Source organism: Antechinus flavipes, chromosome 6, assembly GCF_016432865.1.
Source record: "Antechinus flavipes isolate AdamAnt ecotype Samford, QLD, Australia chromosome 6, AdamAnt_v2, whole genome shotgun sequence".
NCBI lineage: Eukaryota > Metazoa > Chordata > Mammalia > Dasyuromorphia > Dasyuridae > Antechinus > Antechinus flavipes.
In genome coordinates this window covers 134,145,631-134,172,116 of record NC_067403.1, presented here as the reverse complement: position 1 = coordinate 134,172,116, position 26,486 = coordinate 134,145,631, and the positions used below count along the sequence as shown (strand labels likewise).

At 32.8% G+C, this 26,486-nt stretch overlaps 1 protein-coding gene across 1 annotated transcript in view; it reads right to left on the bottom strand.

Annotated features, from left to right (window-relative positions):
* Nucleotides 1-26,486, bottom strand: part of COL25A1 (collagen type XXV alpha 1 chain) — a 547,679-nt gene that overhangs the window by 123,630 nt on the left and 397,563 nt on the right. The window contains exons 10-11 of the mRNA XM_051965978.1: nt 24,233-24,268; nt 3,704-3,730 (exon numbers count right to left, since the gene is read on the bottom strand). Of these exons, the coding sequence (XP_051821938.1) occupies nt 3,704-3,730; nt 24,233-24,268 (63 nt within the window). The remainder of the gene's footprint in view (nt 1-3,703; nt 3,731-24,232; nt 24,269-26,486) is intronic.

Genomic DNA, 26,486 nt, shown 5'->3' with positions numbered 1-26,486 from the left:
TGAAAAGCCTTGAGTTTTCAATCAAAGGATCTATGATTAGTGCCTGGTTCAGTTATTTGCTCTCTATTTGTCCTTGAGGAAGTGATTTTCTCTCTCTGGTTCTCAGATTCTTATCCATAAAATGATGAGATGGAATAGATGCTTGCAAAAGTTCCTCTCAGGTCTAAATCTATAATCTTTTAATACTAAGTTGTAACTAAATGGATGGATCATCCTCCTTAAGGAGTGAATAAAACAGTTGATAAAGTTTATTCACAAATGTGAATAAACCAGATAATAATAAAATGAGTTTCATCATACATTCAAGGGCATTAAGTAATGATATTTTACTGATATCTTCCGATTTCATCCATGGGCTCAAAATCAAGGGGACTTCTATGAAGATTGATGCAATGTGTTTATTAATAATTGGTATAGAGGGCAAAGATAGAGAGATATTCCACAAAGAATTTGACAAGATCTTTCTATAATGATAATATATATAAATGAAATATATATACACATACACCTCCTGATAATTGATCATTTCATTGCGAAGATGAAGCGACAGAAGGACAGTAAAAAATATGTTGGAGAATATAGTTTTAGATTATACTGGTTGATGACTTAGAAGAATACTTTTTTTTCCCCAGAAAGATTGGATGCAAACATAAACCCATACCACCAAAATGAAATTATACCCCCAAATGAAATAAAAGGACTAATTACCAATGTTGGAATAAATTCAGAATCAATAATCTATGGATAGTCAGATCAATAACTAGCAAATTCTCACAGTAAAGGTTACAGCTGAAACCAAATTAGAAAAAAAGAGAAGAAATGCTAAATGTAAATGTAAAAATGAAATGAAAATGTTGAATGTAGATATGACAGATCTTACAATCCATACAGCAAAAGTTAAGTGAATAAAGAATGCAAATTGCCAAGGCTTGAACTAGAGTTGAATGGGCAGTATGATAAATTAACCAATCTGTACATATATATTCAAAGTTGTACAATGTGCCGGGCTCAAAATTAAATAAGAATCAAGCAGGCTGGATTGCATTTGTGAAATCATACTATACTTTTAAGATTCCAAATTCTCTCTTTCACCAAAGATCCTGTTTTTTTTTTTCTTTCTTTGTAATGACCATCATTCTATATAGCTGTAAAACCACCATGATCTCTGAAGAATCAACATTGCAGATCACCCAAAAAGCCCTGGAAAGACATGATGGGTATAAGTAAACTAAAGCAAATGACTTGTAATGGCTCAGAGTAATGAAAAGAGAGAAGGAAAGTGAGAGAGAATGGGAGAGACAGAGACACAGAGAGAAAAAACCATCAAATGGAGAAAGGATCACTAGTCAGTTGTAAAACTAAGTGACAAACTACAGTTGGCCTGGAACCCACAAAATATTCAAATTCCATGAAGATTCCCAACACTTAAGCCCAAGGCAAGAGTCCCCCAAGATATGAAATTATACCCATGTGATTGTGATTCTGAATGGATTGTGATTGGAATGAAGAAAGAAGTAACCACAAAGATATTGTTGTTGTTATTCAGCTGTTTATGACTCTTTGGGGCGCCATTTTAGGGTTTTCTTGTCAAAGTTAACTGAATAGTTTGCTCTTTTCTTCTCCAGCCCATTTTAAAAATGAAGAACTGAGGCAAACAGGATTAAAAGACTTGCCATAAAGATACAAGGAAATGCATTTAAAAAGGAAAAACTCCTGCTTTAATATGGCATATCAAATCCACTATCTTGATGGAGCATTTTGTTCTTGATGAGTGTTCTTTCCCAACTTTATGAAATGTTTCAACCTTTGACTACTTATTTCCCATGTCATCTGCTGGCCAACACATGATCATATAATGATAATTTTCATGATTTCTTAAAAACTAGAAAATTAAAATCTAATCCTGTTTGTATTCTCTATGAGTCAAGCATACTAATCTTGTTAAAGTTAATATGTGGTGCTAATAAAAAAAATTATTGCTTAGATTGAAATTCAAACATACCAGCTAGTGCCACTAATCTATTCTTAGTGCTTATGGTACATATGTACTATGTAGTTCAATGACTTACATTAGAAAAATTTAAGAACAAAAACAGCTCTTTCCAGACTCATGAGTTTCAATTAGATGAAACAAAAGGTAACAAAGAAACCATAGTAGAACCAATTAAAAGGCAAGAGAGAAGAAGGGATTAAATGATATTTGGTAGGAAGGAAAGCAAATAATTGTGTGATATGAAAATTCTTGGTATTCACAATAACTATTGTTTTCTGGATTTACAAAGACCAAAACTGGATGTCTTTATTCAAATCATGTGAATATAAATCCAGTTTTGAAATGGTAATGTGTTGGAGGACAAGAAATAGTCATTAAATATTATTCAGAGCAAAAACTATGACATCTAGTCAGGCACAGAAAGACATTAAGAAATATTTCCAAATATTCCTTTTACTTCCTCTCTCATATTACATCTTCCTTCCTGACTATGGATATAGATAATTGATGTTTTTAAATTCAGCATGTACATTCCTTTCCTGGTACTAGGGAACAAACTGATTTTTTTCTTGGCTTCTGTAAAATGTTAAGATGATTTTATTTTAATTGAAAAGGACTTTATTAAAATTATGACTTCTTTTGCCAAACAACTTGAAGATTTCTGATGGAAAGTAATGTATGCTCTTTTTACTGTTAATATTGTGTGTGCTATGAATGGACTTGTAATTTTGCCTTGGCATGAATAGATTAGAATAATTTCACAATTTCACATTGGAAACATTACTGTTAAAGTTGCGTTATTCTGACATGAATTATCCTACAAATCATTAGCTTTTATTTTGGTTTAAAAGGTTTTGTTTTAACAGATAACAAGTATTTTTTTAAGGCTTCAACCCTGGATGCAATATGAAATTTTAAAATAGAGAACAAATGCTTTTCTATTCATACTATTACCAGTGATTCTATTCTGATTTCTGAGTACTTTCTTTAGATATATAATGTTACTTCTATACTTAATACATTTTTGTTTAATTGGGAATTCAGTTGTATTAGTGTAAAATGATGGCAAGGAGCCATTGATCAGCTTTCACTGATGTGATGAATGACCTACTGATGTCATTTAGTATTGTGTAATGATGTAATCCTTCAAGCTCTTGGTTCACTTCTATCAAACTGCAGTATTTGATACTGATAAGTATAAACAATGCCAAAAAGATACAGAAAGTAAATTCTCCACTTGGCAATAGGAGGGAAGTCCTGAGCCACCTGTACACAACTAGTTTAGCATTATTTAACCTTCTTGGTTTATTGTGGCCAATGTTTGGGTCATGTGGCAATAGAGCAGCTCAGTAAAGTCATAATCCATTTAACCTGAGACTTTATCTTCTCTTGACTTTTTAAAAACTTGACTTCATAGCTCTACTAGTACTTGAATAAGAAAATTATAATAACTTTTTAACTTACAAGTTCAGTATACAGACTGAAAACAGTCTGATCTGGACTGTACATTTTTTATAATAGGGGAAAAATTAGAAAATTTCTCACATTATGAGGTTGGATTTGGGAAAAACAGACTTGACAATCTAAACTAATTGCTCCGAAGTAGCATACTGTAGCTAATATTATTCACTTCTCAGAATTGCAATTTGGAATTAAGGATCATAATTACTTTCACAGTATTATTATTTATACTTATTATTTATTCTTTACCTTTTGTCCTGGAGGCCCTTGAGGTCCCTGAAAAAGGAAACAATTCAATTAGCATAATAATAGTACCAATTTAAGCTTAAGTGAACAATTAAATTTGTCCCATTCTATAAATCTCTCCATGTTGGGCTGAAAGCAGCTAATGTTTTGTGCATCAAGGGAAAGGAAAAGTTGGTTAAAAATACACAATGGATCTTTTATGCTCTTTTCTGAAATAGCATTAAGCATACACAGTAGGATCCTGATTTGTCCCATTTTTTTCCCCTTAAATCTTTGCTATTCCATTCCATCTTCAAATACCTGCAAATCTACATTATCAATCTTACTTAGACAGCTAAAGTTTTCTTCAGTTAAAAGACCACTAACAAACCCAAACAGCCAGGTGACATATTATTTTTGAAATAAACCTGTACAATTTTGGTTGGCATATTTGCAAGGAAAAGAATTTAAAAGCACCAAAGAAAAGCATATTTTAGCTATTGACCCTTCCTTCTATTAGAAACTTTTCTGATCCCCCTCTACTACTAGTGCTTTCTGTTCTAAGGTTCTTTTACTCTTTATTCATCCCATACCTATTTATACACACATTTTCTTCCTCATTAAAATGAAGTCTCTTTAAATGGAGACACCGTTTCTGTTTTTTTACTTTCTTTGAACAAACAATGCTTAGTAAATACTGGTTGAATTGCTGATGCCTTATTGCTATAGAAGGGAATAAGAAATAGAAGATGCTATCAGTATACTTCGGCAAGTGAGTGAGGATATTCCTTCCCACCCACTTCCTCCAATACAATATGGCACTTTGAGATGTGTCATTATGGTGACAAATCCGATGATAGTGTTTCAGATGACTTTATTTAATTAGAGAACGAAGCAACTAACTTTGAGGCTTTTGAGACATAAGGACAAAAGGAATACAAAAGCATATAATAATAAAATATAATAATCTTGCATATTTCTTTATGATTTGTAAAATGCAATTTCTTAGAATTGTCCATTTTACCTTTCAAAAAATTTGTGCTGGACTACAAATCTCATTGGTCATCAAGTTGCTTGTTTTGTTCTCTAAAAGTTATCTCAGTAACACAATTTGATCACAAGTTGATCAGTAAAAGAAAACAGCTAATGGGGAGGTTGGGAACAATCTTGTACTTCATGTTTAAGAACATTTAAATCCTTATTTCTATCTACTGACATCCAAAATGGTCTTCCACCTTCATTCATGAGAAACATCTGTCATACAGGTTGCCTCTCTATTACAATATATCATTATTAGGTGATTTCATGGTCCATTCTGAGGAATCTTTTAACACCCAAGTCTCTCAACTTTCTCAGCTCCGATCATCTTCATCTTAAATCAAGAACAATTGTGATTACCATATCTCAGATTTCACTATTATTTAAAACAGATCACTTCCTAGTTCCAATATTCTCTCCTCTAATCATAATCTGTGAACTTCCACTCTCTTCACAACTACACACTTCTAAAACCATTTTGGGGACTATTTTTAGTAATTTTTTAGTACGTCTAGTAGATATTTTCTTGGCAAAAATATTACTGGTCATCATTTCCTTCTCCAACTCCTTTTATACTTTAGAGATCACAATATCTTCTTATACCTTGATCATTACATGTTTCCCCATCTATATTATGATTTCACTTCCTTTTCTTTCACATGTTCAATCTTATAGTAGATTATTTCAATAAAATTCACCTTCCACCAGTGAACTCTCATTCCTTAATTCATTTTCTAGTTCTACATAGACAATACAAAACCCAAGTCAATTCCTTCATTTGTTTTCTTCTGATCTTTCACTGCTGCATGGAAATCTTCTAATGCTTCTCTTATTGATTCTGTATCCTATCCCCAACTATAAAAGTTCCAAACCTTATTCTTCTCTGCCTTTAAGCATTCAGTCTTTACTTTCCCCCTCCTAGAAGATGACTTCCACAACTATGTACATTAGTACTGTTTTGAAGAAAGTGCTTTGAAAATCTTAAAGTTATCTGAAATATTAACTATTACTTATTATGATTTTACCAGATATATTAAAAAGAGGTGATATAATTTTAAAGGCACTTGAGGGCTGATTTTAAAGATGTCTCAGAAGTGACAATTCTAAGAGAATTGAGAAAAATTATGGATAATGTAATGAATTCACCATCTCAAAAGGCTAATTTTTCTCTTTAAAAACTTTCAAAGGATTCTATCTGCATACAGCCATTTAACCCTTTAGTTTCCTCATTTGTAAAATGTGAATAATAATAGCACTTATCTTTCAGGATTATTGCGAGGATAAAATGAAATATTTGCAAAGAAATTTACAAACCTTAGAGAGCTACAAAAATGCCAGATATTATTATTATATAATTGTTAATAATTATGTAACTAATGGTGTTATTTTAAGTAATGTTATAATCATATTACATAAATATATAATCAATATAATTGTATACTACTTAATGTAATATATGTTAAGCATAGAATAATTTAAACAATTAATAATTTAATAATAAAATATATCAATATATAACACTACATATATAATTAAATATATGGTATAATTAATCATTATTTTACAAGTACTTATTAATAACTTTAATTGTGTGATATGATATATGATATAATTCTGATACATTATAGATATGTAATGCTTATAATATAATTATAGCATGTTATTATGTTATTTTGAATACATATCAATAATACAATAGACTAGGAGTTACAAAGAATATCACATTATTTGTTGATTATAAAAACGGCTCAAAGGCATGTGTGTATGTATTTAAAATGCAAGACTTGGGGGCAGTTAGGTGGTGCAGTGTTGGTGCAGTGTCTATCCACTGAATAGCCCTAAAGTCAGGAGGACCTGAGTTCAACTCTGGACTCAGACACTTAACACTTCCTAGCTGCATGACCCTGAGCAAGTCACTTAACCTCAATTGCCTCAACAAAAAACCAAACAAATAAAATACAAGACTCATAATAGATTTGCGCACAGTCAACCCGATTATCAACTTCAAGCCAAGCATAAAGCAAGCAGACAAATAATCACTAAAGGTATTTAGGTGAAACATGGAGAATGTCCTGTGAAAGCCCAAGTAAAAGGGGAATTTTAGATCAGTGAAGACATCCTCCCGATATTCCTCTTTACACATAATAGTGTACTCATCCCATCAAGCCCTGGAATTCTATAGGATCTTCTCAAAGAGATTGATGGTCATCAAAAGACTAACCCATGGACAGTGGAAAAATAAAGAGAATGAAGAACTCATATTTTCTTAAGTTGGATGCATAGATAGTCCACTGGGTTATCCCTAGTACATAGGGATATAAAGAGTTGTTTTAAGAAAAAAGCAGAATCTGCTCTTCCGGAGTTCATATTCTAATAGTCATATCAGAATTGATCTTTTCTTAATCCACTATTTTTCTATTATATTTCCTTTTGTTTCCTCCTTTGTCAATAAAAAACAATATATCATCTCTATGTGAGATTTTTATGAATTTGATTAGCCAGCCTTTCTCTAATATGAAAAGCAGCTGGTGGGGAAGGGTCAATTAGTGTCACTTTACTCTGAGTCAGGAAGGTAAAATAAATTTCTTGAAACCATTCAGATAGTCAAAAATGTATTTGAAAATGAAACTCAGATTTTTGGTCCTTTCCAGTTATTAGACCATATAAAAACATCTAAGTTTTTGTTTAGGCTAGTTTTATATCAGGGCATTGTTTAATTAATTGTTCAATGTACCAATTTTAAGGAAAGTCAAAATAAGTGGATTTTGTCAAGGTATGGTATGCAGAAATAAAGGCTGAATCTGGACAGTCTACATTTGTTTTTTCCTATTTCTTTAAAAGTTCCTAGCAGATTTCTTTCCTCTCAAAGTGCTTTTTAAGAAAGGAAGTCATATATGAAAAATTACATCAATTCAGTGGTCAGACTGAGACTTTATTTAGACAACTCAGGAAGTTCAGTTTCCCAGGGTAACCCTAAATTTGAGCATATATTATTCATTAAAACTGGGCTTTTCACATTACATGATTGTATAGCCCCTACCAAATCAACATTTGAAAATAAGAGCATTAATGTAACACACTTTTTCTAATCAAAGACTAGCACATCTGGAATTTTCTATATGACTATGCAAAGAGAAATTTAGAAAGGCACAGGAGGATTATATTATACTTTGAAATTCAGGACTGGTGTACATTGAAATATTTATCTCCATTAAAGTATATTTTAATAAGTATTTAATAAAAGGAAATTGAGGACCATAGAAAGACTATAAATATTCAATTTATTCAGAGATTACCATTACCATTCATCTTAAAACCCAGCAAACAGTGGGTATAGAAGCTAGATACATCATGAGACTTAAATTCAAGCCTCAGTTTCCTCATCTTTAAAACAGTGAAGACAATACATGGGAGTTTCTATAAGATCATTATATAGCAATCCTTTGGGATATATGATAGAGGGCTTTTCCCCCTCTCTTCTCTCCTCTCACTGAAAAAATGGATATATTAAAAGACCAATTTCCCTTGTGAAGGTATAAAGGACAACTGAGCCTCAGGAAGATCATATGCCAGGAACTCATGTACTCTTGGACAAGACTGTATCTAGGAAAAGGTTAAGTTCCTGTACCAAAGAAAAAAGACAAACTGGGGAATCCAGTTTGTAGAAAAACATCTTTGGAATTGATCAGACATGACTTTTTTAAATTAAATTATAAAGTTCTTGCTTCTTCTATTTTGTCTCATCCCCTAATTTCGTGAATGATGAATGTTAGAATACCCACTGCAAAGATCTCTAAGACAAATTCTGATTGTATGAATAGATGGAAGCTGCAAATATGTTGAGGATTTCATCTTCTTAGATTCAATTTAATGATCTCTTCTGTTGAAATCTTTTCAGATTTTGAATCTGCTATTACCCTAGTATGGTTCTATTTTAATAAGGTTTTATCTAAAAAAACTTAAAGCTAAATGACTTTAATGAAATGGATTTTCATTAATATGTATAGCTATTGAGCAACATTCAGTGGAGACCCTTTTAAATTCATTCTGTCTTTTTAAAAATTTTGTTTTAATGAACATTTTTTTTTCTTTCTCCAAGTTTTTCCTCTCCTTTGGAAATGAAAAGAAAAGAAAAACAAAATCCTTGTAATCAATGAGCCTAGTGAAGCAATACAAATTCCCACATTATCCATGTCCAAAAGTGTGTGTTTCATTGTACATATTTAGCCTATTGTCATCATTGGTCATCTGGAATTGGGATCACACTTTCCAATATATTATTCCTTTCCTCCTCCTCCCCCCACCCCAGCATCAATTTTTTTTTAAGAAAAGTACTGACTTTCCTTGGGAAAATGTCAAATCAGTATGATTCATCTCTCACTGTTTCTTGAAAGCGTGAGTTTGTTACTTCTTTTAAGGGAGGTCCTTGAAAGCTCAGGAAATTAAAGAAATAATACATTTTTCTAACCAGTTGACAAAACCAGAACCCAGGACAGAATATTGCATACTAAATACCACAGGATAATTAAGGACAGATCTAGAAACTTCAGATCCTGTCTTCAAAACAGGTCCTAGCCCCACTTAATCCATTCCTTCTAAATATTCAATAGATTTTTTTGCTTGTTTTCTGAATCTAAAGTAGAAATGACTCAGAAAAAAATTTAAGAGGCTTCTCCTTGTTCTATTATTAAATTTCTCTAGTGAACCATTAAAAAATTATAATCCCAATGACCTTACATCCTACACTTTATACCCCAAAAATTTTATTTTAAGGAAAGGATAGGTCCTTTTCTAATTTTTCAGAATGCTAAGAAATATTTTTCTAGATTCTTAAAAATTCAGTGTCTCCTGACCAAAAAACAAAATATTCCAGGTGAGAATGCAACCTAAATTTTATTTAATGTTCTTGGAAAGATCATTGTCCTTTATTATAATCCCAGTTTCCCCCCTAAATTATTGTCACACATTGGGTAAATCATAATTTCATTGGATTTAAAGGCCATGGGATCTTAGATTTAGAGTTAGAAGAGACTTGAAGGTCATTTCATTCACTATCCTCATTTTATAAATGAAGAAACTGAAGTCCATAAAACAAAGTAATTTGTTCAAGATTATACAAGAAGCAAATGGAAGGACTAGAAGCTGGAATTAGGTCTTATGACTAAGTTCAGCACTATTGAACTGTATTGCCCGAGTTTACAGAAGATGTCTTTGGAGGAGAAATCAAGTGTCTTGTTAAAGGACACATAGCTAGTAAGTCTCAGAAACTCATGATAGTATCAGGATTCAAATCCATGTCTTCTCCAGCCATTATAGACTCTAATTTCCTCCTTCATAAATGGAACATGAAGTAATAAAGGACATATTATACTTACATAGCACTTTAAGGGTTTCATCATGTATTATTACTCAAAACAATTCTGTGATGTGAGGAATAAAAGTATTATCTGTTTCATATAATGGCATAATATCTACATGGATTTAGTTTTTTTCAACATTCCCTAAAATGGCACCTTAAAAACATTTTTTCCCCACAGAAATGCACCAATGTGGTCACATAGGAGTGAATGCATATATGCAAAAATATAACAGAATCACAGTTTCAAATATCAGAAGCCATCTCAACCAACTATATATTTTTAAAAGTGGTCATTTAGTCTCTGTAAAGGTCTTCACTATGACACAACCAACTTTTTCGAGGGTAGGCAGCCCATCACACTTTTGGATGCTCTTAATGTTGGAAATTCTAATCTTAATTCTAGTTTTCTTTCTCTTTATATAAGCCTAAAATTATTTCTTTGGAACTTAACCCATTCCTTTTGCTTCTTCCTCCTATGACAAAATTGAACAAATGTGATAACTCTTCACATAATCTGTTTTGGTCTTTTCTTTTCCAGGCTAAATGTTCTCAGTTCTTTCAACTGATTGTTATATAGCAGCTGAGTCAAGGTTCTTCATCTTTCTCATTGCCTTCCTATAGTTTTTTTTAAATTATCTATTTCTTTTTTTTTTTTTTTTAATTATAGCTTTTTACCTAAAGTTTCTTTAATGGGATCAATGTCCCTGCCAAATTACTCAGGGCTGAAGCCAAATTGTCTTAAACAGGGTATAAATTCAGTGAGATGATCAACTTCTTAATCTTTGAAGATATGTTTTTTTAATGTAGTCAAAATCCATTTTTGCTTTGGGGAGTAAGGTTGCCATGTCAGATATTTTTGATTAAACCTGACTTATAGACTAAAATCCCCAGATATTTAAAAAAAAACAAAACTATTATGTAACCATGCCTCTTCCATCTTTTACTTATGATTTTGATTTTTAAAACTCATTTCAAACTTTTATCTTTATATTTCTTTCTGTTTCAAAACTCTCAGATTAAAGAGAAAATATTTCAAACAACAAGAAAAAAACACAATTTAGCTACTATGGAAATACAGTCAGAATTTCACTAGATCCATCAGCTTCTACTCTAAAAGACTATAGCTCTTAGAACATTATATGTTAGAGAGGAAAAGAACATCCAAGAATAACATATCCAGCAAAATTGAATATAATCCTGAATGGAAAAAAAGGACATTTGAAAAACTGAAAAGCTTTGAAATATTTGTAACATAAAGACCAGAATTCCATGGAAATGTAAAATAAAAACTAAACCTAGGTTAAATCCTGACTCTTCTGACTATCTCTCATATCTCCAAACATCTCTCCCACTGCTTTTCAGTTCAATTTGTGAGTTGTCTTCCCCCATAAGAACATAAGGTCTTCTTCTTGGAGGCAGGAACTATTTTTCTTTTTGCTTGTATTATATTATTAAGTATGGAACAGTATCTAGTACAAAGTAAATGCTTAATAAATAATTTATCAGCCTTTATCTCTCTATCAACATTATCACTTGAGGATGTCTTCTTGAATCACTTCCTCCATTTATTGTATCTGGGTTGTGTTTCAATTTGGCACTGAACATGCTTTTGAAAGAAAGAATGCCTTTTGTTTCTAGAAGATGGAATTATCTTTAACTTCTCTTTCTAACACTACATTGTGTGTGAAGTATTGTATGAATTCTTCCCCCCTTTTTGTTATTTCCCCATGTCCTGTATATGTAGACATATTTACTTGACATTAATCAGTGACATTTATCAATATTTGACATTTATTGGTATTTAGTCTGTTAGCTTGACCACTGTTGGCTCAATTATCTAAAGCCTGAAGGCCTAAACCAGAAATCTTCCATTCCAATCTCTCCAGATAGCAACAATCAGTTAGCTGCCCCACCCCCTTCAATACTCTCTTACTTGTGATGTAATCTCTTGTAACAAAATCTATAAAAGCTGTGTATATTCACTGATTCTTTGGTCTCCTGCTGTGAGTACTTTCACTTCACTCACGGGGCTGGAGCACCTGCCTCTCATGAGAAGCTATAATAAAGAAGTTTTCTACTTTCTACTTCGAGTATTCTCTGAGTAGTCAATTTGGGTAAGGGTCTTTTACATCCCACACAATTGGAAATAGAAGCTTTGTAATAGTATAGGAAAAGAAATTGGCTTTGAAATTAAGAATGGGCTCAAGTCCTATGAGTCACTCATTTCTTACTCTGGATAAATCACTCATCTTTCCTAAATTTTCTATTATTTAGTGCCATTTAAATAGAAAGCACTATTATTTTACATAAAACTACTTAAGAATACACAAAGATCTACAGAGAAGATATTATTTCCCCCTTGACCTTAGACCAAGAGATAGAATAAGAAGATAATGTATTATTTTCCTATTTTCATTGTGCTTATTTAGAAAATCAAACTTTGGCTCTGAACCAAAATATAAGATTCACTGAGAAAGGCTCTGATGGTATTTGCTGACACGTATTTTACAAACAAATCGAGGACTTAGTCCCTACAATGGGCAATATTTCACGAGATGGTTGCTAAGGAATCCAGCAGTTATAGGACTAATATGCATGTGATATTAGCAATAATACCTCAACTAAAACAGGATCATAAGATTTTTGCTTTTAAAAATATATTTTCTTCATTTAGGGATTGTTTCATCCTTTATCTCTCTATCCTCTACAATGGTACTCATAGCAGATACTTACTAAATGCTTATTGATTGAAAAGAGAAAGGAAATTAAGGCCTTGTAGTACTAGAAGTGCAAGTTGCTTTGGCCACATATGAATCCTGTGTCTGCTTCCTTAGTACTCCACTCTAAATTTGTACACACTCTTCCCAAAAGCACTATATGTATGGGATAGTATATCCCATGTTTATAGCTACTTCCCATATAATGTAATTTTAGTAAATGTCTATACATCAAGCTGATTGTGTCAACTGGCTGACTGAAAAAAAAGTACACTTGTAGGGGTTCATGAATTGTAAATTTTAGACTTATAGATTCACAGAAGTATCTTTGAGTTCTTAGGTTGCCACTCTCTGAAACATCTAACCTATGAGTGAGAGTGTGAGTTGGAGGAAGTAACTCCCAAAGAAGAGCTATACTGTGTCCACATGTAGATCTCTTTTCTATTATTAGGGTTCATGTTCCTTGAACCTTCTTACTTTAACTCTTTGTCTCTTTGCTCCCTCCTACTAGATGTGATGTGATAAATAGCTCTAATGCAAAGCACATGTCCAAAAAATTTTATTATACAATTATATAATGTATCAATTATATATAATGAATATGTATTCTCAAAAAGCTATATTCATAAGAAACTAAATCATTGAAAGAGAAACAGTATTTATACTGCTGTCAAAGAATCAGGGAAAAGGTTATAGTAAGTTGGAAGAGATACATTTGTAGCTATTATCATTTTTACCAGAAAATCATTTTCCATACAATGTACTTAACATGATAACTGGCCATTTCACATATACATAACCCTAAGCTGAATTTTTGTAAACATAAATATGGATGACTTCCATTTTTATTAGTTTTTTTTAAAAAGCCTTCAGAAATATGACCACTCTTTGGCCAATGAATAACATGATCAACCAGACCAACCTTTTCAGACTTACTAAAAACATAACATGTATAGAAGCTTCTTTGCATTTTATTAAAGTTTACACTCCCTTACTTCTGCTTCTCTTAATTTCTGTGAATACAGCAGCAAAATACTTGATGATGAAGATGGGGTGGGGAAGGATACAATATAATAGTTCAGAAATTCATTATCTCTAACTGTAGTCTGGTATTAAATTCTGAGGGCTTGGTTTTGACTGAAAACCTATGTATTCGAGTTCAAGATTCTATGCTTTTAAAAACTCATTATGCATTTCTGAAAAAGCACTAAGGCCATGCTGTATGGATTTAGTACCCAGTAGGATTGAAGAAACTGGTTTGTTTGTACTGTGGGTTTTACTTGCAACTTTCTCATCATTTAAAACTACTGAAATATATGCCATGATTGAGAAAAAAGTAAATCACTGCCTGGCATTCTACTAAATCCAAATTGATTTTTAAGGAAAAATTCCATTTTGTATAATTCCTGACATTTAAACATGAACTCATCACACTAGTGGGTCCTCAAACTTTTAAATCTTCTAATTCCTCTGATGCTTTTCAAGACCTTCCTCTATAAAAAAAATGTCTATCATTCCATCAGTGAAACATGACAGCATTTTAGAACTGTGGAAAAAAGGAGGGCAGGGAAAGAAGGGATGTAACAGGTTAAACAAAAGAAAATGAGAGGGCATAGGCAAAAGAAGAAAAGGAAAAAAAAAGGAAAAAAAATGAGATTTTAAATTGTATTAATAAACCATGCTATCCACACTGCTAAAGAAGAGCAGGTTTTTAGTCAGGGGATGGCAAACTAAATTAACCAAATTATACTGACATAGAATGTTATCAAATGTTTTCATAATTATGATTCAATATAATTGATTTCCTTTGTAAATTTAGACATGTTATGTATTTTAAAACATCATTCTGAGAAGGGTTGACTTTTCTAAAAAATCCCCAAAGGGGTCCATGACATCAAAAAAGGGGGTTAAGACCTGATTTAGAATCACTATTAACCGCCATTTCCAAGTCTTATTAATGAAATTTCCACAATATCTCTAGCATCTGTTCCCTTCTCTCTGACTAGACTGCTATAGTCTTAAATATTTATCACCTTTAACTTGGATTATTGTTAATTTCAGTATTTCCCCTCTTCAAATATAGTTGCCAAAATAATCTCCTAATGCCTGGATTTAGATGGAGTGATCCCTTAAAATCATCTGTGACTTCCAATGTCCTATAAGATGAAATAAGAAGGTCTTTAGCTTCACATTCAAGGCTTGCCGTAATTGGGCTCTTAAGTTTACCATTTAGTCTTAAACTTCGTTTTATTTTATACTGCTCTCCCTATACTCTTTTACTGCTCTGATCTGTTTCTTGATTTTGTCCCACTTTTTCTTCTTTCTCTATATTCTTCTAGACTATTCATTGCAATTGGAACCTATAATACCTCTTGTCCTTCCTCTGCCCTTCATCCTCAACATACAAATATTCATTTTCTAGGTGTGCATCTTCTCCTCTTCAGCTATTTCAATTTCTTCTATGAAGCCTTTTCTGTATCTTCAACTTAAGCTGATCTTTTTTCTAGTCAGATTTTCCTAGAGCATTTAAATTTTACTCCATTCTTATTACATTCTACTTGACATCATCATTATATATATGGTTTTCCTATACTTGCTTTAAGTTATAAATGCATTATAGTGCATATAGTACCAAACCTGAAGTTAGAAAGACCTGAATTTAAATACAAACTCAGATGCTAGTTGTGTAAGGTAATGATAATGATAGAAATTGCTTCTCAAGTTTGTTGTGAAGATCAAATGAAAGAATATTTGTAAAGTGCTTTGCAAACAATCAAGGATCATATAAATGCTAGTTAGTATTTTCTTGTTGGCAAGCACTATGTTATTTCCATCTTTGTGCGCTTAACACATGGCATTAAACATAGTAGGCACTCTAAATTTTTTGAGAAATAGATTTTATCACAGGACCCTTGAAAAACAGTGTGAGTAAAGACAAAAAGGATGGATACTGAATTGAAAAAAGTACCTCATGAAGTCTTGAAATGAAAACAATAAAATTTTCCCATAAATTAGGCATATTATCAATCCTAATATACCAATCTTTGCTGAAGAAGGGGAGATTTTGGGAAAGTGGTTCTCTTGAAGAGCTCAAAAAGAATTTTAAAAATCAAGTAAAAGAGGTAGAAGAAAAAGGGAGGAAAGAAATGAGAGGTATGTAGAATTGTGAAGAAAAGTCAACAGCTTGGAAAAGGAAGCACAAAAATACATTGAAGAAAACAATTTATTAAAAAAGATTTGGAAAAATGGAAAAAAGCATATACTAAAGAAAAAATTCCTTCTAAAAATAGAATTGGTAAAATGGAAAAAAAATCCACTGGACAAAGCAACTCTCTTAAAAATATAATTGGCCAAATGGAAAAGAAGGTAAAAAAGCTAAGTGAAGAAATTAATTCATTTAAAATTATAATTGGATAAGGGGAAGCAAATGACTAATGAGATATCAAGAATTCTTTTTTGAGTTCTTCCAAGAGATATTTGAGCTTGAGACCAATTCATAATCCCTTTTGAAGATTTACATGTAAGCATATTACTATTTCCATCGTCTTTTTTTTTCCCCCTGAGGCAATTGGGATTAATTGACTTGCCCAGGATCACACAGTTAGGAAATGTTAAGTGTCTGAGACTAAATTTAAACTCAGGTCCTCCTGAATTCAGGGCTGGTAGTCTATCTAAGTGGCACTACCTAGCTGCCCTGACATCCTCTTCTAAGTTTGTGTTCTGATCTTTCCTGCCATGGTAGTAGCTTTCTATGGTCAGAGCTCTTGTTGCTTTTTTTTTTTTTTTTTTGCTGTTTTTTAAAGTTGAACTCTGCCTCCTAGGCACAGGAGGCATTGTCCAAAGTTTCTTTTGCAGAGAGATGGGGCCTCTTACAAGCTTGCTTTTCTGGGGTTAGAAGTGTTGTCAGCTTTCTCACTGTGCTGGGTTGAGCTGGTCTGTTGAGCAGAGGATTGCCTTTACACTGGGGCTGGAGGTCTCACAGCTTGGCCTTCTGAGCCACTGGGTGGTTGAGCCAGGACAAAGGGGCCTCAGATGCTGATCTTTGTTGCAGCTAAGAGCCTCTGCTTAGATTTTCCCTATACCATACTACCTTCCCCCTCTACCCAAGTGAGACCGATCTTTCCTGAAGTCCTTCTATGTTATCTTAAACGGGAATATTGCTCCACTCTAAACTTTTGTGGGTTCTGTTACTCCAAAATTCATATTCCTTGATTCTGAGGGAAACTGAAGAGCTCAGGCAATTTTCTGGCTTCTCTCTACTATCTTGGTTCCACCTCCCAAAGCCACTAGAGTATTTAAATAGCTGAAATAAATTGGCATTTTTCTCCTGTTTTCTTTGAGTCAAACAATAAGGAAATGATGGAAGCTGAAAATTCGAATTTGACTCCCTGGAAAAATCTTCTCTCCTGGTATTGTGGCATGAGTTTCAAACTAAAAATCAGGAAGTCTGTATGCTTATCACAGCCATTCCCTCACCTATAAATTGAAAGTGTGAAACTAGATGATCCCTAAGGTCAGCTCTAGATGTTAATTCTAATTACTGTCAATAGAAATACAAGGTCATCAATGTTGTAGTGTAAAAAGAACTAGGCTAAGAGCCAAGAATACTTGAATTCAAATCTTTCCTTTGACACTAGCTCAAAACACTTGATGTCTTGGAACCTCATTTCTTTAATCTGGGAAATGGGAATGGTTGGACTACATAATCACAGAGGTGCTTTCAAAGCTCATGTCCAGCTTTTTGTGATCTTATTTGGAGTTTTCTTGGAATGGTTTGCTATTTCCTTTTCCAGCTTATTGTACAGAGAAGAAAACTGAGTCAAACAGGGTTAGTGATTAGACACAAAGCTAAAGTCTGGGACCAGAGTTAAATTCAGGAAGATAAAATTTCCTGACTCCAGAACTACCACTCTATCTGCTATGCCGATAATTGCCTAATAAAAATAATAACTAACATTCTGAGAGCACTATATGCCAGATGATAGCTAAGCACTTTACAACTGTCATCTCTTGATCTTTACTATAATCCTGGAAGGTAAGTGCTATTACTGCTTATCAATAGGAGGTCTTTCCAAATATCACTAGTTGTTAGTCTCTCCTGCCCCCAGCTCTCATCTAATCCATGAATATACATACTTTATTGACATCTAAATATCTATTTCCCTTAAATACAATGTCATTGAGAGCAAGATACAATGCCATTTTTGCACCCCCAGTACCTAAATTCTTAGCAAGTCAGGCTGAATTATAAAAATGCTATTGACATACAAGCTGTCTTGAATAAATTTTTATGTAAATTACTATTTGCCTATAATTGATTCCAGAAAGAAGATTTAAATACTATCCAACATATGTTGAGTACTCTGAATTTTAAAAGTACTTTGCCATGATTTATCCCCTCTGATTCTTCCAGTAATTCTTGAAGTAGGTATAGTAGATATAATCATAATTACAAACTAATAAAAATGTAAAGTTTGCCCTTTCATATTAAGGGTAATGGCTTTTTGCTTCTTTCAAAGTGAAGAGAAGCAACATATTTGAAAGGCAAGATAATTCAACTATCTCTCCAGCTGGGATTGACCAAATTAGGGAATTTATTGGGTCTGAAGAGTTAAAAAGAAGAAGAAAGAGACTTTGGGGGAGGGGGCAGACTATCACCTTCAACTGAGACAATTCCTTGGAGGCATGGAGCATTAGAGCACACCAAGATGCGAAACCATTTAGGAATAAATTGAGCAGCTATATTTAATGACATTTCTACTTGAAATGACATCCAGCCAGGGATTGTAAGGAGATAGAATTAAGCTATTTATCATTCATATATTATATTCTAGGCAGTATGTATAAAATCAAGGAAAGTGGAACGTGATACTTATGCTAATCTGTTTCTTTGCCTCATAAGCTCATAAGATGTTGCATTGTACATGCAAAATCCATGCATCAATAAAATTATGAATAGGACTATATAACTAGTTAGAAGTATGTATTCTCCCAATTTCTCCCACTTCTCACAAATTGGTTTTTCTCACTTCCTGCTTTAATGTTTCTCAAGCTATTATCCCAATTAATCTCATAATCAGGCAGTAAGGTGATACAAACACATCTGTAGTTAGGAAGACTCATTTTTTCTGAATTCAAATTTGACCTCAGACCCTTACAATCTGTGTGTGACACTGGAAAGGCAGTTTGCCTCATTTTTCTCATCTGTAGAATGAGCAGCCACTCTAGTGTCTTTGCTAAGAAAACACCAAAAAGAGTCACAAAGAGTCAGACTCAATTGAAAAATGAATGAACAACAACAAAGTCTCATAATCCCTTGTTATGGAACAAGTAAATTTTAATGCATCAAGGAAAAAAAAAAGTGGATCTGATTTTATTAATTAGAAATTCATAGTACATAATCTCATTTGGTTCCTTGTTGCTGCTTGATAATCTTTCTGGTCTAACCTTGCTGACTTCTTAAATCTTTCTCCAAATCTCTAGTTGTGAATGATTCCTTCTCTCCACTCACCACTTACTGCTGAAGACTTAGTTTCCTCCTCCCTGAGAAGTCTGAGAATGTCTTCCATGGAATCCCTCAGGTACTTTTCTCAGTTCTATGAATTATGTCAGTATTACTGTCTTCATTCTCCTTTGTTGAATGATTCCTCACAAAGACTCAACTCTTTTATCCATTCCATCCTGTCTTCTTCTCAAGGAACTCACAACTCCTATTTATTTCTATCTTTTTCTAAATACTTTGCATTTATCTACAAATATACCCAAACCTCCATAATCCTTTAAAAAAAAAAAGAGAAAGAGAAAGAAAAGGAGGGGGAAAAGGTTATCTTCAATTCTCCTATACCATACAGCTAACAATTCATTCGTTCTTTTCGGCTGATTTTCCCAAAAAAATTCTCTTCTTCAATACCTAATCTTTACTCATTTCTTTGCAATCAAGATTCTATCCCTACTAAAATTGTTCTGACATTATTGATGACCAAGTAAATTTCAAACACAATGGCTTTTTGGTATTCCTAATCTTCATTGGAGTGTTAGTTTTTGACACTATTTCCCACCCTCCCCTTACTGGATACTCTGCTCTCTTGAAATCAGAGATATCTCCTTCTACTAGTTCTCCTCTCACCTTCATAACTGATTAGGATTTGAACCTAGGTCTCTTCTAATTTCAAGTTTGGCACTCTTGCTACTATTATCTCTAAGTAGGTGTAATAAATGTTTCTTATTAAATGGCATCACATTGTATATAGAGCAGTATCAGAAAGAAGGCTTTACAGTCTCAGAAACTGTAAGATGTAATATTGGTAAGGTCAGTTAGAGAAGAATATTTTCAGTGTAACTCAGAATGTTCCATAGAGAGCTAGTCAAAATCAAGTCAAAGAAATGAATCACTCTCAATAATTTGAGAATTTAAGTTATATTGAGCTCTAAGCTTACATAATGGAAATGTGGCAATAATAGCAACAACCACCACCCACAACAACAATAATAATAATACAAACTTATGTAACTCTAAGATTTACAACATAGAAAATTTCAAGTGTAATTATCTTTATTTGATACCTTGACACTTCTCTGGGTATCTATAAAATTAAAAGATTAGATTAAATTGGGCTTTCTTTGTGTCATGTATTCCTTGGCAGTCTGGTGATGCCTATAGTGTCTCAGAATAATGTTTTTAAATTCATAAAACTGGATATATGGGAGTACAAAGGAAATTAATTATATTAGATTGTGGTTGTTGATTTTTTTAACTTCATAGATTATAGATTAAGATGTTCTGAACAAACTCTAAGAATCCTTTCAGTGTTAAAATTCTGTGATGCCATCTGTCCTTTTTAATTATCATTGATATAAAATCTTAAGAAAAATATTTATTTTTACTATTTAAATTACAACTCAGTGTGTCACCAAAGTCTTAAGATTTAAGGAATTTAAGAGTGCATTAAGGTTTTTGAAACTCTTTGTATAACTACCTCTATCTAAATCTGTATAATAAGTTCTTAACTTGCTTAGGCAGATACCAAAATATTGAATAGATTTCACTTGATGAACTTGATGGGGGGAAAATTACATCTTTATTTTCACAACTCTCTAACTGAAAGTTAGCATTTACTTCAGCTCTAAATACTTGAGAAGTACGTTGTTCTGAGTAAAAGTTCATGGGTACCCCTTCCTGTGCTTCAATACTATGATTCAGCTACAGTCTCACTTGGAATCTCCATTAAACACCTGCAGTCTCCTTACTCTGGAACTTTGATCAATTCAAATGGCCTTCTCACTCTGGAACATTTCTCCACCATGATAGCTTCTTCTACTACTTGTGAGTTACTCTCAAGCTGAATCAAGCTGGCTTGGATTTATATTCCCAGCACAGTGAGTGCTTTAAAAATGCCTACTGCTTTCACCAGTTTGACAAAGGGTTCTTGGTAAAATTTTAAAGAGCTTGTACCCTTAGATTCTTGTTCCTGAAAATATTTTTCATTTCTGCTTTATCTTAATAGGATCCAATACATTATTTGAACCCCTAAGTTTTGATGTGGATTTTTTTTTTCTACATCATAACAGACATTTTGCAACCATAATATACAAGTTTTACAAGGCAAATTTATAGGGCAACAATTTTTAAAATTATAGACAAACAAAAAAGGACACAACTACTTCTCACATTAGGAGCCCACAGCAAGAACTAGCTTTGAGGCCTTGAACTTGATCTCTTATTGCTCCTACACAACTCTATAAATTACAAAAGAATTATCATCTGTATTAATGGAGGTAGTTTTCACCAGGAATTTCCAGCATCAATTAAATCATAGGTCTGGAATTTAAAAGAAAAAAAAATTCTAGCTATCCACACCTGTGGGGGAATTTCACACCTCGTCAAGGAAATGGCAACCGTATTTGAATTTAATCTATCTTACAAAAGAAAACTGTAAAAACAAATTGTGTCTTCTATTCCCTCCTCTGTAATTCTTTCCCCTGTGTGTCTATACATCTTGGCTTTCTTACTCTCAGATCCTTTCTCCCTCTTCAGATTTTTTTTTAAATCACCTCATTCCTCTTTTTGTTCTCCTCATCTCTCACTTATTTCTCTTCTCTTTAACATACTCCAATATGAAACTGCAAGATCTCATTGGTATGTTTTATACTTTTATGATCATTATTCCTAAATTAAAAGCAAAAGAACTAGGCTTGTATTAGGAAAAAAAATGAGTCTTTTTATGGTTTATTTATTTTAGTCTATTTATTTTGGTCATCACAAAATAATTTGTAATGTAGAAATTCGAGGACATGTCTGAAATGAAGAGATATTCTCAGTATGGAGAATGCTAATTTAGCATTTGAATTTACTGAGAACTATTCACAGAGATTATCTTATCCTAGTTATCTTTTCTTTCTCCTCTAAAATAGAGTTCCTTTTTTAGGCTTTGTTTTTTACTTAATATTTTGCCATTAAACATTAAAACAAAAATAATTTTTTTACATTTGTTTCTAAAATTTTTGAATTCAAGATTCTCCCCTTTATTCCCACTCATAATTAAGAAATTACTTGTGAAGTTATGCAAAACATTTCCAAGGTCAAGGTATGAAAATAAAACATACATCTCCTACCCTCAAGAAAATTAAGTTTAAAAGAGACAGAAAGATAGACAAAAGGACGAGAGAAAGAGAGAGAGAGAGAGAGAGAGAGAGAGAGAGAGAGAGAGAGATAGAGAGAGAGAGAGAGAGAGAGAGAGAGAGAGAGAGAGAGAAGGAGGGAGGGAGAAAGGGAATGCTTCAATATATACACAATCAGTTCCTTCTCTGGGTATGATTAGGATTTTTCATCATAAGTCCTTCAGAGTAGTCATAGATGATTGTACTACTGAGAATAGCAAAGTTATTCATAGCTGGTCATCCCAGAACATTGCTATTATTTTGTACTTAGTACATTTCACTTTGCTTAAGTGAAGACTTTCCAGTGTTTTTTCCTTAAAGGAGAGCATCCTGCGCATCATTTCCCATAGAACAATAATATTTCATCATAAACACACACCATAGTTTATTGAGCCATTCCCCAATTGATGGGCATCCCCTTGATTTCTAATATTTTTGCCCTGACAAGAGAGCTGCTGTGAATATTGTTTGTATATATAGGTCATTTTTAAAAATCTCTTTTGGTAATCATGCCAAGTAGTGGTGTTGTTAAGTCAAAAGATATGCATGAATTTATAATCCTTTGGGCATAGATCATATCTTTTGATCATTTATCAATTGGGACATGGCTCTTTATATATATATAAATTTGCCTCAGCTTCCTCTATGTTTGAAAAATGAGGTCTTATCAGAGAAACTTCCTTTGAAATTCTTTTTACAATTGCTATTGCTAACTGTATTTCCCTCCATTTATTCTCTTCTTTCACCCTGTCTCTTCTCAAAAGTGTTTGCTACTGATCACTCCCTCCCCCAATATGCCCTCTCTTTTATCACCATTTGCCCCTTTCCATATCCCATTCCTGAAGGGTAAGATAGATTTCCATACCTCTACTGAGAAAGTATGTTTTTGTTAGACATTTTATGTGTAGCAGAGGTAATTCCATGGAATGTAATATGAATTCTAGTTCTATAGGAATGGGGATGCACTTTGGCTTCTTGCTTTTTAAAAGACAAAAGGGGTGGGTAGCTAATGTTCAACCAATCTCCTTCATCCAAAATCTTGGTGTCAGATTGCTCATGCACTTGTTTGTTTAGATAACAAAACTTCCAAACATATATACCTATATGTGCATGTGTATGTGTACATATTATATATGTATGTGTACATGTATATGTGTTTATAATATATGTTTGTAAACACATCCATAATATACTATAGGCTAACAAGCATTAACTAAGCACTGTGCTACATACTAAGGCTACAAATAAATATGTATGTGAGTGTGTATATTGTGTGTGTATATATATACGTTTATATAAATATATATGCATATATGTTTCTCTAAGAAAACAAAACAAAATAGCCTTTTATTTTATAATATGCTATCATGTTTGTCATTTGCTTTATTTTACACATGATTTCTCATCTAGTTTATAACCTCCTTGTGAGAGTTTATGGTACTTTTAAAACTTCATGGTCTCCAGAACATAGTTGCTCTTGATTGAATTTCACAAAATAGTCTTTGATTTCCAGTGATTTTTCTTTTTTTGACCTATCGCTGGCCAATAGACAACTTTTATCTTGCTACATTTAAAACTGCAAACTTCAAAGGACTATTCACATGCAGGAAAAAATATCATATTCTCCAATTCATTTTTTCTTAAACTGCAAGCTTTTCAAGACCAGGTTGAAGAACAGCTGTGCAAGGTTATATTCACAATAATAATGCTGCTCATTAAGTTACTGTTGAAATATTCTAGCTTTCAGACATTTTTAGAATGGGAAAAATCTGAGATACTTGCCATTAAGCCTTGTTCTCCTGGTTTTCCTGGTTCACCCTTAAAAAAGAATTTAAAAATCAATATTATTAGTGTTACATATATTAAATGTATAGTTCATGTCCCTATTCAGTAATGATGTTTCAACAACCACTGAAGCACAACAAAGCAAACAGTCATTGATGTACATGTGGCAACCATATGAAAATACATTTTTTTCCTGATTGCACTACTTTCTAAAATACTCTAATTGCAAATACAGAAACATTGCTCTTAAAAGAGTTACTTTAAAAGTATACTCAAGCCATATGTAAAAATCAATCCTTTAATTTAACAAAAGGAACTTTTCCATACAAGATCAGCTTAAGAGTTGTGAATGGGTTAAATGGTAACTCAGAGACCAAATGACCAAATAATTGGCTAATGCAATGGGACCCAATGCTCACAATGCTATTAAAAATTGCAACTACAACAAGACTTTTGTGACGTATTATATAATTGTATTTATACACTATTTCTATTCTGATGCCTCATCAGTTTGAAGAATTAATCTCTGCAGGACTATAGAAAAATCCAACTCTGGTATACCCTACTACTAAGCTTGTAGGGTTTCCAAAAGGGTCTGATCACAGAAAATAGATGCCATTCAAGAACCAATCTAGTTAAAAGTTAGAAAAAAATCTTTATCAGAAGACTGTCCCTTAGGTGATAAAGTTTCCATCCATGGCAACTCACAATAACTGTTTATCAAGGTGAGAAGAGAGATGTAATGGAGGGACCTAGCAATTAGGAATTCTAATACTAATAAATTAGAACAATATTCTACTCAATGAGAGGTCAGATTGGTAACCTCCATCATTAGAAAAAAAAAGTTGCAAATTTGGGCATAAAAATCTCTGAATATCTATCTTCTAGAAAGTCCATGTATTTTAGGAGAAGTAGATATTTTGGTCCCCATGCAGTCAATTTGAATTTTTTTTTTTTCAAATTCAGGGCATTGACAATTGTGCAAAAAGACCCAATTATCTCTATCAGAGACCAGAGTCTTTGCTAAATTTCAAATAAACACTTTTCACTTATGTGATGTCTCCTTAAATAGTTCAAAATTGTATTTGTATTCAGTGGAGTACATGACTTTTGAAAGAATTTTTAGGAAAGCTTCAGGACTGTTTTCTGATTATAGAAAACTACATGAAAAATAATTTCTTTGTTATGTAGAGAAAAGAAACTGAATACATTAAAGTTATTTAGAACTTAAGTTACATTGAAACTTAAAACAGCTTAAAATAGCTGATTAACCCCCAAATTCCAGGAAGAATTGCTCAATGGCATTCTTATTATCATGATTAATTTTTGCTTAAATTAATGGGGTACAGTGGTAAAATTTCTAGAATTGTAATGAGACAACATGGGTTCAGAATTGACTTTGGACACATGACTTAACTTTTTATGCCTTAGCTTTCTATCTGTAAAGTGAGGGAAGAGCACAAGAGAATGACATTAAAGATTAGTTCCAGCTCTAAATTGATGACCCTAATCCAGGATTATTTTGTCATTATTATTAATGTTATAAAACAAAATAATAGGCAGTTGAGCAAAATAACTACATTAAGTAAACAACTTTGGAAACAGCTAGCCTTTTTAAATGGCTTCCAAATTTATTTTAAGAAATTCTTTTCTAGGTGTTCCAAATCATTATTGATCAGAGAAATGCAAATTAAGACAATTCTGAGAGACCACTATACACCTGTCAGATTGACTAAGATGACAGGAAAAGATAATGACGAATTTTGGAGGGAATGTGGGAAAACTGGGACACTGTTGGTGGAGTTGTGAACAGATTCAACCATTCTGCAGAGCAATTTGGAACTATACTCAAAAAGTTATCAAACTGTGCATACCCTTCAATCCAGCAGTGCTACTACTGGGCTTATATCCCAAAGAGATCTTAAAGAAGGGAAACGGACCTGTATGTGCAAAGATGTTTGTGGCAGCCCTTTTTGTAGTGACTAGAAACTGGAAATTGAATGGATGTCCATCAATTGGAGAATGGCTGAGTAAATTATGGTATATGAATGTATGGAATATTATTGTTCTGTAAGAAATGACCAGTAGGATGAATACAGAGAGGCTTGGAGAGACTTACATGGACTGATGCTAAGTGAAATGAGTAAAACCAGGAGACCATTATACACTTCAACAATACTATATGGGGATCAATTTTGATGGAAGTGGCTATCTTGGCAATGAAGAGGATCCAATTCAATTCCAATTGATC